Raw genomic sequence first — 13,991 nt, 5'->3', positions numbered from 1 at the left:
ACATAAATCCCCCCTAAAGAATCACACTACAAAAACATGCTCCCAAGATACTAACAAAAAAATTAGACCATTTGGAGAAATAGAATAGAAGATAATCAAGAGGGAATATTTTTTTATTTTTTGAAATGTTTTCTCACATACTGTCTAAAGAGCTAACATGACTTCCCTCTATAAAATCCTTTCAATGTAAGCATTTACTTGACATTATAAAGGGGGAGGATTTGCCATACAGAAGAATCAATGATAACCTTGTAAAGCCTAAAGCAGTGAACATAAACATGCTGTAGGAGACATTAACACTAGACTGAAAGAAATAATTATACTTTCAATAAACATGCTCCTACTGGATAATCAATTTTTTACACATCTTTGCAGCTGTTTCACAGCTCAGGTAGTGAATGGCAGCAGCTGTTATATCAAAACCATATATTATATGCATATGAGGTACTTTTAATTTTTCATAGGTATCTACTTATTTGTGATCAGCCACATTTAACTCATATTAAATAAAAACAAGGTATTCATGGGGTGATTAATTCAGGAGGATTTTTAGTACCATCTTATTTTAGAAGTGAATTCTTAAACCAATTATTTTTATGTCAGAATATTTAATAATTCAAATTACATGCTGCTCTTATTCCTAGATTTAAGAGATTTGTCACGATCAATGTTTCTGAAATATTAAATTAAAATGTGTCATGGTAATTACTATGGAATAAACAGCAATTAAGATTTTTTAGGCAAATAAGCTCAAACTGTTTGCAGTGCATATTTATACCACTAATATTTTCCCACACAATGCATGCATCATTCACAACAAGCAGCCTAAAAACACAAAATGTAAATTTGTAGAATTATTTCAACAGATCTTAAGATCTTTTGATTTAATATGGAATTTGATACTTAGTTAAGAAATATCTATGTATAATGTATCCAAAAAAGAGGTAGACTTGAATGTTAAGTAATACAAATAATGTTACCATAGAATGATAATGTTTTTGTTCTGTATTTTAATAGGGAACCTAACATATGCTGTAAATAATTTGCAGGATAAGTAAAAGACAATTATTTAAAAATGTATATGCACTAACAAACTATAATTAATAGTGTAAATATGTACCAGAAATTTGAATTAGGTAAATACTTACTGCTATATAATAAACTCTAGCTTTTTCTACCAATGTCCAGTTTTTCTCCATATCAAGATGTTTTTCCTTTTTATAACAATTGGCAGCAGCAAGATTAGCCACAAGGGACCTAAACCAACAACAAAAATCAAGTAGGCTTTAATTCTATAGCTAAAGTTGTCGTTAATACAATTAAGTAGCAATACTATTTTCAAATTTTGTTTTATATTTTAATTCTTAATTTTTCAAAATTTCTATACATTGATATTAATAAATGTAAATAAAATTAAATTTGTTTTGAGCACTTTTTGAGACTTCTGTGTTGTCTTTGAGATAGAGATATTAATCCTTGCTCTAAATACCACCTGGTATTTTGAGAAACTGGAATTTATGTTTCCTTTGGTACTAAAATGATAAGATTATCTATATTCTACATTTTAATAGTTCAAAATACAGTTAGGAAATTAAACTACTATGTTGTTATGCAAAAAAAATTATGCAAAAAAGATATATACACATACATACATATATACAACTAAACACTTCAGTTTTTAAGTATCAACATACTATATACATTGATTATTTAATCTAATGCTTTGAAAGTCAACTATGGGATTAATTTCACAAAACACACCTATAAATGTAGGCCCTATTTACTATGAGGTATTAATTTGCAAACCAGTACATTTTAAAGACTGGAGTAAAATTAGTTTCTATAGTTGAAAACTCCCTATACGGGTCCAGTTTTGCAGCTGAAAAATCTAAGCAGGATACTGCATTTAAAATCTTGCTACACATGGCAGATAGGAATTTTTGTTACTGCCCAACAATTAAAGTTAATAAAATAATTATTTATGTTAAATACAAATTAATAAAAATATTTTTTCTCATTCTGACCCAGAAATTAGAAAATAACTTGCCATTTTTCACTCTTTCTAATCAAAAGGGAACAGTTATGGTTAAAAAATGCATACATCATTTCATCACTTGAGATTTTTATAATATGGCTGGTTCCTCTGTTAAGGAAAAAATTGATTCTCTTCCAAAACATATTCCTACTCATCTATATGCCAATTGACTACTGAAGGATATCAATTCAATTTATGCTCAATTAAATTATTAAAAATAAGAACAATGTGAATCAGTATATTTATATGCAAGTAATACTATATTACCGAGTTAGGAATTAGTCCTAATTTATAAAAAGTCAGTAATCATGACTTTAGCAAAATTCTGACGGAAATGGTTATATAAAAATAAAAAAACAAACACTTCTGCTACCAGTTACTAAATTCTATTTTGATAATAAAACTACTCTTTGATAGGAAACTACATTGTTTCTCCAAAAGGTAAGTATTCTCACTATCCAAATGAATGTGGTTCAGAGTTTGGAGAGTGAGAACCTGAATTAAGAAGAATACTGCATTATCCCAATTCTTTTATTCCTGGGTTTTAGATAGTGGTAGTAAGAGTTACCAGCCCTATCTAAAACAAATTATCCAAATCTATTAGGTCCTATAATTTAATTGATAATGAATTTGATAGTGGGAGTTTCCCCCCAGTTTCTGACTTCCAGTATTACCTGAACATCAATGATTACCATATCCATAATATTAGTATATTAATTAAGCTTCTGATACCTGGGAGACCTAATATTATCATAACTGCTCTTTAAAATAGCAATTTAGCACAAAAAAACAATTTAGCAATTTCACACTAGCCTGAGAGGTAGCAGATGCAAAACTTGACCTATTCTTCGCTAATGAGAAAAGCACACCTGCATATTAAAGTTGGTTTTAGGAAAACTGAAAAGGCAAAAGGTCTAAATAAGTATATTTCAATGTTTGAACAATAAATGGTTTTATTTATTAAGACCTTAATGATAAAGTTCTCTTATACACAAAAAATAAAATTACAGGAAAGGTTTAAAAATGGCTTCAGCACTCTCTAGAGCTTGTTTAATCTTCATGACCCTAAGAGGTAGGAATTCTCCCCTTTTTGCAAAGAGGAAACGGAAGATTTATTTGCTTTGCATCCTTGGCCCCAGCAGGATCCCTGCCGCAGGTGGTGGGGCAGGAAAGCCCAGCCTCACCTCCGCTCCTGTCTCCCAGGGGCCTCGTGGGCTCGTGCGCCTCTCAGGGCCCACTGCCACATGACACGATATGACCTATACTGCCTTGGTGGGGTGTTACCAGGTTCCAAAGGAATATGCTTTGCCTATGTTGTTCTTATTAGAAATCCCAAAGGGGAGCTTGTTTTTGGTGATTTTTTACAATTCCAGAGTGGACACTGCCTGAGGGCCAGGACGCTGCCCGCCTTGTTCACATCTATATTCTCAGGAACTAGAATAGTACTTGTCACCCGTGAGGAGCACATTTTTTAATGAATGCATGAGGAATGAATTGAGCAATACCATGATATGATAACTTGATCTTTAGTTATTTAATGACTACTGGCCAGAAGAGTGTCAGGTCCTTAACATACATCTGCTAAAGGTCAAGGAGTGAGCCAAGTAAGAAAGAGGAAGGGAGCAAGGGAAGAGAGAGAAGGGCGGAAATAAAGGAAGACAAGAGGCAAATAAGAAAGGAGAGGAAGAAGGGCAAGGACGGAGACAGGGAATGGAGGAGGATACACTAAATATTTCTAGGTATAAGGAAAGTAAAATTTCTAGTGAATTGGTATTTAGAAAGAGATACCATTGCTGATTTTAATAATATAATAGCTAGGGGGCACCTGGGTGGCTCAGTCGTTAAATGTCTGCCTTCAGCTCAGGTCCTGATCTCAGGGTCCTGAGATCGAGCCCCGCATTGCATCGGGCTCCCTGCTCAGCGGGAAGCCTGCTTCTCCCTCTCCCACTCCCCCTGCTTATGTTCCCATTCTCTCTCTGTTAAATAAATAAATAAAATCTTTAAAAAAATAATAACATAATAGCTAGAAAAGTTATTTTGTTTCTCCCTTGCAAAGGAGAAAAAAGGATGTGCTGATGAGCAACATACTATGTCCTGAAGAAAAACCTCCATGTGGCTGCAAAAGGCACGAATACAACCAATGTATGGAAAGTCTTGAGTCATAGATTTCAAGTTCATAGAAAGAAGAATTTTCTAAAAAGTAAAACTATAGAAATGTAATGAATTGTTTTTTGAGTGGTGCATTACCCATGACTGAAGCTGTTTGATATGGATAGATGACTGTTTGCCAGAAATGCTTTACATGACCTAATTCATATGACACTGGATATAACGTAGTATTTTATATATGTTACAAAATACATGAGTTTATCTGTCTATGTATCTGAATATTCCAATCTCAGGATACGGTAAAAAGAGCATTCTTTTCATTCCAGTTTCAGCAAGAAACTATAAGACCCTGAATAAAATGTTTTCCTTATTTTCCTTTACTGATCCTAATTACAAAAATTAGAGAGTGGGATAGATAATCTCAAAACTTTCATTCCACATGCCTCATGAATACAAAAGCAGGTACAACAAGGGTATTTTTTTTTAAAGAAAAATTATATAAGAAGAGTTATTGAAACATTGAAAGCAATTAAAAACATGAGATCTAAATTCCAAATTCAGATTGGAATTCAGATTTTATGACTGTTTAAATGTCAGTTAGTACAAACCTTCCTTGGAATTACACTGACCTGTTGCTACCAGTGATGCACACAGCACAAGTTCCTGTTGTTTGCTCATTTTGCTCATAGTAATGAGCATCCACATGGGCTTCAGCAGCTTTTTTCTTTAAGATCTCTCCAAATGTATCTGTCCCAATGCATCCAAAAAATGTTGCTGCTTTGTATGGCTGCTGAATCATCCACTGAAAAACAGGAACATAAATAATTTTAATGGCTTAGAAATATGGTACACATAGAATGGTGGCATAAAAGGGATACTCTGTTAGATGCTGTGGCTGTTATGAATGGAATTCCAATCCTAACGCTTATGGTAACAAATCTGATATAACCACCACATAAAATCTTATTATACTACTTTCAGAGAGAGAAATAGAGCATAGTGGGGTTAAGAACTCAGAATCTACTCACCTAGACTCTAGGTCAATGCTAGCTTGATATAGAAAAATAATAGTGAGTCCCAACAGAAGTAGAGTAGCATTGTCATTAAAATCCCAGAATCTATACTGAAGACTGACTGGGTTCAAATCTTGCCTCTGCTCATTATTACCTGGTATGAGTAAGAGCATGTCACTTAATATTTCTATACCTCATTTTCCTCACCTATAAGTGGAAAAATATATAAGTACACCTCATGAGGTTGTTGAGAATTAAACTAAATAAATTAATGTATATGCACTGTTGAACATAGTATCCAGCACATAGTAAATGATATATACTAGCTGTGGTGGTCACTATTATTTTCATACTTGTAATTCATATGTAAATTAAGCTAAAATATGATTAAGTCTAATAAATTGTTCTAAAAATTCAAAAATAGTGTTAAAAATTATAATTCTAATACCTCAGTATTTCAGTAGTCACAAACTTTAATTTCCTTGCTATAAATTGACAGGCAATTGCTTTTAAAATGTGCACTTTATAAGTCAATCAGAGAAAGACATGTATCATATGACCTCACCAATATGAGGAATTCTTAATCTCAGGAAACAAACTGAGGGTTGCTGGAGTGGGGCGGGGGTGGGAGGGATGGGGTGGGTGGGTGATAGACATTGGGGAGGGTATGTGCTATGGTGAGCGCTGTGAATTGTGCAAGATTGTTGAATCACAGATCTGTACCTCTGAAACAAATAATGTAATATATGTTAAGAAAAAAAAAGAAGAAGAAGATAGGAGGGGAGGAATGAAGGGGGGTAAATCAAAGGGGGAGATGAACCATGAGAGATGATAGACTCTGAAAAACAAACTGAGGGTTCTAGAGGGGAGGGGGGTGGGAGGATGGGTTAGCCTGGTGATGGGTATTAAAGAGGGCACGTTCTGCATGGAGCACTGCGTGTTATGCACAAACAATGAATCATGGAATACTACATCAAAAACTAATGATGTAATGTATGGTGATTAACATAACAATAAAAATTAAAAAAAATAAATAAAACGTGCATTTTAAAATATACCATGAACTATTATCTTTCATAATTATCTCAAATTCCTGAGATTTCTATTTTTTTTTTTTTAAAGATTTTATTTATTTATTTGAGAGAGAGAGAATGAGAGACAGAGCATGAGAGGGAGGAGGGTCAGAGGGAGAAGCAGACTCCCTGCCGAGCAGGGAGCCCGACGTGGGACTCGATCCCGGGACTCCAGGATCATGACCTGAGCCGAAGGCAGTTGCTTAACCAACTGAGCCACCCAGGCGCCCATCCTGAGATTTCTAATACTTACATTAGCTATTCTTTTTTTAAAAATGTTTTATTTTTTTAATTTAATTTAATTTTATTATGTTATGTTAGTCACCATACAATACATCATTAGTTTTTGATGTAGTGCTATTCTAAAACTGTCTTCTATTTTGTTTGTTTCTAAAACCAGCAAAATACCCCATATACGAAGTCAAAAGACATTAAAATCTTACCACATTCTCAAATATTTGAAGTATAAAAGAAATGCATATATATTTGAGAGTTAAAGGGATGAAGAGACAAAAAGTAACAAAGAAAACTAAGATAAATATACAATAACTGTCTAGAGATTTGTTCTGAAGATACATGTCCACAAATACGAAACAACATATACATAAGTACTTGTTAAGACAACATATGTAATGCCAAAATGTCAGAAACAACCTAAATGCCCATCCATAGAAGACTGGTTGAATAAACTGATAAATCCCCTCAATGGAACATCACAGCAACTTAAAAAAAACAATCAAACAAGGATAAGCTATGCAGAGTAATCCATTTATATAGAGTAATTGCCAGGATCTTTTCTGAAGATTTAAAAAAAAGACCACAGTTCAAAAGAGTGTCTGTATGTGTGCATGTATACTTTAAGAGACAGTGAGAATTAAAATCATATATATCCTTTTAGTACATACACATACTCTTTTAGAATTTATATATAATTTTAAGTTTCCTTATTTTGTAAAAAGAAACACAGAAAGAATAAACCATGAACTAAAGAAAAATGGTTTTCTATCAGGGTGGGTGGGAAAGGAATAAAGACACTGAAACAGAAGAAAGATTCCTCTGAACGTGCCACTACACATAAAGTAGCCTTTTGAAATGCTAAAATTGTACATTTTTGAAAGTGCAATTCAATTTGAATTTTAAATTCATTTGGAAAAAAGGTGATAAAGTTGAATACATAGAAACAAAGAAATCAAAGAAAATATAAAATTGTAACATAACCCTATAGAAAAAAATGCAAATAACTTTCAGTATACTATTACTTTTCAATATACTAATATAAGGAACAAAAACCAAAAAATATTGGAGGATAGAACATTTGAAATTATTGGCTCAGAAGAGCAAAAAGAAAGAAAGAATGAAAAAGAGTAAAAAAAAAAAACTTACAGAACTGGGCGCCTGGGTGGGGCTGTTGGTTAAGTGTCCGACTCTTGATTTCAGCTCAGATCGTGACCTCAGGGTTGTGAGATCAAGCCCCATGTCAGCTTAAGATTCTTTTTCTCTCCCTCTCTCCCTTCCCCACAACCTCCCTCTCTAAAAAAAAAAAAAAAAAAAAGAAAAGAAAAGAAAGAAAGAAAGAAAGAAAAAAAGAAAAGAAAGAAATAATATTTGCATTATGAGAATTCCAGAAGAAGAAAAAAAGGACAGAAAGTATATTTAAGCAATAAGGGCTGAAAACTTCCTGAACATAGAAATAGAAAGGGATATCCAGATCCGTGAGGCCAAATAGGTTGAATATGAATAGGGCTACACTGAGACATATTATAATTAAACTGTCAAAAGTTAAAGACAAAGAAAGAATTTTAAAAGCAGCAAAAGAAAATAGAGAAGTTATATACAAGAAAACCCCCATATAATTATGGGTAGATTTCTCAACAGAAACTTTACAGGCCAGGAGAAAATGAGATGAAACATTCAAAGTATTAAAAGAAAAAAATGTTAATCAAGAATTCTATATCCAGCAAAGCTGTCCTTCAGAAATGAAGGAGGGATAAAGACTTTCCCAAACAAACAAAAGCTGAGGGAGTTCATTACCACTAAACCCTGCTTATAAGAAATGCCAAATGGAGTTCTTTGAGTGGAAAGGATGCTAATTAACATCATCATAATAATATAAGAAGGTAACATAAAACTAACTGGTAATGGTAAATATGCCATCAAAGTTAGATTCTGTAATACGGTAATTGTGGTATGTAATTCACTTAGAACTTCAGTTTTAAGTTCAAAAACATGAATGTAGTAAAAATAACCATAAACACAATAATCTGTAATTAGTTATACAATATAAAAACATGCAAATTGTAAGAGCAATAACCTAAAGTGAAAGGGGGAAGAGAAGTAAAAGTGTAAAATTTAGGAATTCTAATGAAGTTAAGTTGTTATCAGCTTAAAATAGAGTGTTATAATTTTAACATATTTTATGTAAGCTTCATGGTAACCACAGGGGAAAACTTGTAGCAATTACACAAAATAACATGATAAAAAAGTCAAAGCATATTGTTACTGAAAGAGATCAAAACATGAAAAATGACCGCAGGGTAAGAAATAAGGAACAAAACATCTACAACACAATTAAGAAACAATTAATAAAATGGCAACAGTAAGTCCTTATCTATTGAGAATTACAGTAGTCTCCCCTATCTGCAGAAGATATGTTCCCAGATCCCTAGTAGATGCCTGAAACTGCTGACAGTACTGATCCCTGTATATATTATGATTTTTTCCTATACACACATATCCGTTATAAAGTTTAATTTATAAATTATGCACAGTAAGAGATTAACAATAACCAATAATAAAATAGAAAAATATTAACAATATACTGTAACAATAATTATGTGAATATGCTTTCTCTCAAAGTATCTTATTGCACTTTACTCGTCCTTTTTGGGATGATGAGATTAAGGCGAATAACATAGGCACTGTGACACAGAGCATTATGCTACTACTGATGTTCTGATGATAGGACAGGAAAAGGATCATCTGCATCCAGACTATGGTTGACTGCAGGTAACTGAAACTATAGACTGGGGGGAAGGGATGGTGGGGTAATACAGTATTTTAAACATAAACAGATTAAATTCTCCAATCCAAAGACACAGAATGTCTGAATTTAAAAACCAAGATCCAATAAGATGTTGCCTACAAGAGACTCACTTTCAGCCTTAAAGACACATATAGACTGAGTGAAGGGATGGAAAAAGGTATTTCAAGGAAATGGTAACCAAAACAAAGCAGGGGCAGCCATGCTAATATCAGACAAAGTAGACTTTAAACTAAAAGTGGTACAAAGACAAAGAAAGTCATTATATAATGATAAAGGGGCCAATCCATCCATAAGGTTTAACAATTGTAATTATTTAGGCACCCAACACTGGAGCACCTAAATATATAAGAAAAAAACACAGCTAACAGGAGTAATGAAAAGCAATACAATAATAGTTAGGGACTTTAATACCCCACTCTTTTTTTTTTTTTTTAAAGATTTTATTTATTTATTTGACAGAGAGAGAGACACAGTGAGAGAGGGAACACAAGCAGGAGGAGTGGGAGAGGGCGAAGCAGGCTTCCAACCAAGCAGGGAGCCCGATGTGGGGCTCGATCCCAGGACCCTGAGATCATGACCTGAGCCGAAGGCAGACACTTAACGACTGAGCCACCCAGGTGCCCCTTTAATACCCCACTCTTAACAATGAATCATCCAGATCATCCAGATAGAGAATCAGAGAATGGGAGAATGAGAATAAGGTAACAGCATATTTCAACAAAACTAGAAACCAAATGGACCTAACAGACATATAGAGAACATTCTATCCAACAGCAGCAGAATACACATTCTTCTCAAGTGCGTACAGAGTATTTTCTAGGCTAGTTATATGTTAGACCACAAAACAAATCTTAGCAAATTCAGCAAGTATCTTCTTTGACTACAGTGGCATGAAACCAGAAATCAGTAACAAGAGGAAATCTGGAAAATGCACAAACACACGAAAATTAAACAACACTCTCCTGAAATATCCAATGGATCAAAGAAGAAATTAAAGGGAACAAAAAAAATTTCTTGAGACAAATGAAAATGAAAAACAACATACCAGAATTTGGGGGATGCAGCAAAAGCAATTCTAACAGGGAAGTTTATACTAATAACTGCTTACATTAACAAGCATGAAAGATCCTAAATTAACAATCAAACATTATGCCTTATGAAACTAGAAAAAGAAGAACAAACAGCCCAAAGGTAGATGAAGGAAGAAAATAATACAGATTAAAGCAGACATAAATGAAATAGAGAACAGAAAACAATAGAAAAAGATTAGAAAAGAATAGAAAACAATAGAAAAGATTAACCAAACTAAAGGCTGAAAAGATAAGCAAAATTCACAGTGCTTAGCAGACTAACCAAAGGGGGAGAAAAAAAAAGAGAGAATACAAATCATCAAAATTATAAACAAAAAAAGGAAGTATTACAACTGATACCACAGAAATAGAAAGGTTCATAAGAGGCTACTACGAACAATTATATGCCAACAAACTGGACAACCTATAGGAATCAAAAAATTCTTAGAAACAGAATTTACGAAGACTGAATAAGGATGAAATACAAAATCTGAATAAACCAATTACTATTAAGGAGATTGAATCAGTAACAAAAACTCTCTAATTGAAGAAAAGCGCAGGGCTAGATGACTTCAATGGTGAATTTTACCAAATATTTAAATAGAAATTAACATCAATGCCTCTCAAACTCTTCCAAAAAACTGAAGAGGAGGGAACACTTTAAAATTTGTTTTATAAGTCAGCATTATCCTGATACAAAAGCCAAATAAGGACACTAGTGGCGGGGGGGAATAATGGCAGGCCAATATCCTGATGAATACAGATGCAAAAATTCTCAACCAAATACTAACAAACCGAATTCAGCACCACATTAAAAGGATCATTCACCATGATCAAACCGGATTTATCCCAAGGATGCAATGATGGTCCAATATACACAAATGATGGAATGAAAGGAAAAAATCATATGATCATCTTAATAGACACAGAAAAAGCATTTGACAAAATTCAGTATCTGTTCGTGATAAAAACACTTAACTAAGAATAAAAAACATATCTCAACAATATAAAGGCCATATATAATAAACCCAAAGCTAATAACATACTCAACACTGAAAGATTAAAAGCTTCCTCTCTATGATCGGGAACAAGACAAGAATGCCCACTCTCACCACTCCTACTTAACACAGTACTGAAAATCCTAGCTAGAGCAATCAGGCAAGAAAAAGAAAAGGCATCACTATTGGAAAGGAAGAAGTAAAATCATCTCTATTTGCAGATGATGTGATTTTATATATAGGAAATCAACCCAAAAAAAGCTAGAACTAATCAATCAATTCAGTAAAGTTGTAAGATACAAAATAAACATACAAAAATCAGTGGCATTTCTATACATTGACAACAAATTCTCTGAAAAAGAATTTTAAAAATTAGTTCCATTTACAATAGTAGCAAATAAACAATAAAATACTTAGGAATAAAGTGAATAAAGGAGGTTAAAGATCTCTATTCTTAAAACTACAAGATATTGATGAAAGAAATCAACAAGACACAAGTAAACAGAAAGGCATCCCATGCTCATGGACTGGGAAAATTAATATTGTTAAAATGTCAATACGACCAAAAGCCATCTATGGATTCAATGCAATCCCTATCAAGATTCCAATAGCCTTTTTTTATAGAAATAAACAATCCTAAAATTTAGATGGAAGAAAAAAAGACCCCAAATATCCAAAAATAAAGTGAGAAAGAAGGTCAAAGCAGGAGATGTCACATTTTCTGATTTTGGGCTACACTATAAAGTTATAGTAATTAAAACAGCATGGTACTGGCATAAAAACAGAAAAACAAACCAATGGAACAGAATCAAGAGCCCAGGAATAAACCCAAACATATACGCCAACTAATATTTGACAAGGAAGCCAAAAATACCCAAGGGAGAAAATAGAGTCTCTCCAATAAATGTGCTGAGAAAATTTGGTATTCACATGTAAAAGAGTGAAACTTGACCCCCTAACTTACATCACTCAAAAAATTAACGTGAACTGGATTAAAGACTTAAATGTATGACCTGCAGTCATGAAACTCTGAGGAAAACATAGGAAAAAAAACGCCTTGACATGGGTCTTAGAAATGATTTTTTTGGAAATCCCAACTAAAGCACAAATAACAATATAAAAAAAAAAGTGGGACTACATCAAACTAAAAATCTTCTGCATTGCAAAAGAAACCATCAACGAAGTGAAAAGACAACCTATGGAATGGGAAAAAATATTTGTAAACCATATATCTGATAAGGGTTTAATATCCAAAATATATAAAGAACCCATAAAACTCAACAGCAGAAAAACAAATAATCAAATTTAAAATGGGTAAAGGACCTGAATAGACATTTTTCCAAAGAAAATATATGATTGGGCAACAGGCACATGAAATGATGCTGAACACTGCTAATCATTAGAGAAATGCAAATTAAAACCACAGTGAGATTATCACCTCATGCCTGTTAGAATGGCTATTATTGGGGCACCTGAGTGGCTCAGTCATTAAGCACCTGACTCTTGATTTTGGCTCAGGTCATGATCTCAGGGTCGTGAGACGGAGCCCCACATTGGGGCTGAGGATTCCCTCTCTTCCTCTGCCCCTCCACCCTCCCCTGCTCTAAAAAAAGAAAGAAAAAAAGAAAGAAAGAAAGGAAGGAAGGAAGGAAGGAAGGAAGGAAGGAAGGAAGGAAGGAAGGAAGAAAAAGGGCCATTATCAAAAAGACAAGAGAAAACAATAATGGTGTGGATGTAGAGAACCATTATGAACTAATGGTGGAATGTAAATTGGTACAGCTACTATGAAGAACAGTTTGGAGTTCCTCAAAAAATTAAAAATAGAGGGTGCCTGGCTGGCTCAGTTTGTAGAGCATGCAAATCTTGATCTCCTGGAGTCATGAGTTCGAGCCCCATGTTGGGTGTACAGATTATTAAAAAAAAAAAAATTAAAAAATAGAACTACCATATGATCCAGCAATTCTATTCTGGGAATATATCCAAAAGAATGAAAACAATAATTCAAAAAGATATTTGTAGGGGCGCCTGGGTGGCTCAGTCAGTTAAGCATCTGTCTTGGGCTCAGATTATGATCCCAGAGTCCTGGGATCAAATCCCACATCGGGCTCCCTGCTCAGTGAGGAACCTGCTTCTCTCTCTCCCTCTGCCTCTCCCCCTTGTGCTCTCTCTTTCAAAAAAATAAAATAAAATCTAAAAAAAAGAAGGTATTTGTAGCCTCATGTTCACAGCAGCATTATTTATAGTAGCTAAGATATGGAAGCAACCTAAGTGTCCATGAACGGATGGATGGATATATATTTTTTTATTCACGTAGGAAGCATGGTTAAATGATCAACCATGTCTGTTTTAGTGGTAAAATACAAAAACAAAATCAGTAACAAATTTTCGTATGATTATTTAAATAACTTAATATGCCATTAAATAATAGGAAACTTCATTCAGTGAAAGTGAAGCCATTATGATGTAATTAAGCCTAATTAAATCAAAGTTTACATGTTCAAACTACAGTGTAAAAAAGGGGTGACACCCAGCCTTAAATCTGACTTGTAACTCTTCCATTACCAATCAATATTACTTAAACCTGCAAGACAAAAAAAAGAAAAATAACAGAAATATTCAGCAGGTTTTGTTGGAATTCCATCATGGAATA

The 13,991-nt window shown here is 33.5% G+C and overlaps 1 protein-coding gene across 4 annotated transcripts in view; it reads right to left on the bottom strand.

Moving 5' to 3' along the window:
- Positions 1–13,991, bottom strand: part of ADK (adenosine kinase) — a 506,764-nt gene that overhangs the window by 259,721 nt on the left and 233,052 nt on the right. For all 4 annotated transcript variants that reach the window (XM_032423645.1, XM_032423647.1, XM_032423646.1 and 1 more), the window contains 2 exons: positions 4,774–4,946; positions 1,149–1,257 (listed from right to left, as the gene is read on the bottom strand). In XM_032423645.1, the coding sequence (XP_032279536.1) occupies positions 1,149–1,257; positions 4,774–4,946 (282 nt within the window). The remainder of the gene's footprint in view (positions 1–1,148; positions 1,258–4,773; positions 4,947–13,991) is intronic.

Source organism: Phoca vitulina, unplaced genomic scaffold (genome assembly GCF_004348235.1).
Source record: "Phoca vitulina isolate PV1807 unplaced genomic scaffold, GSC_HSeal_1.0 scaffold29, whole genome shotgun sequence".
NCBI lineage: Eukaryota > Metazoa > Chordata > Mammalia > Carnivora > Phocidae > Phoca > Phoca vitulina.
The sequence above is the reverse complement of the archived record's forward strand: the minus strand, read 5'-3'. Positions and strand labels throughout refer to the sequence as shown.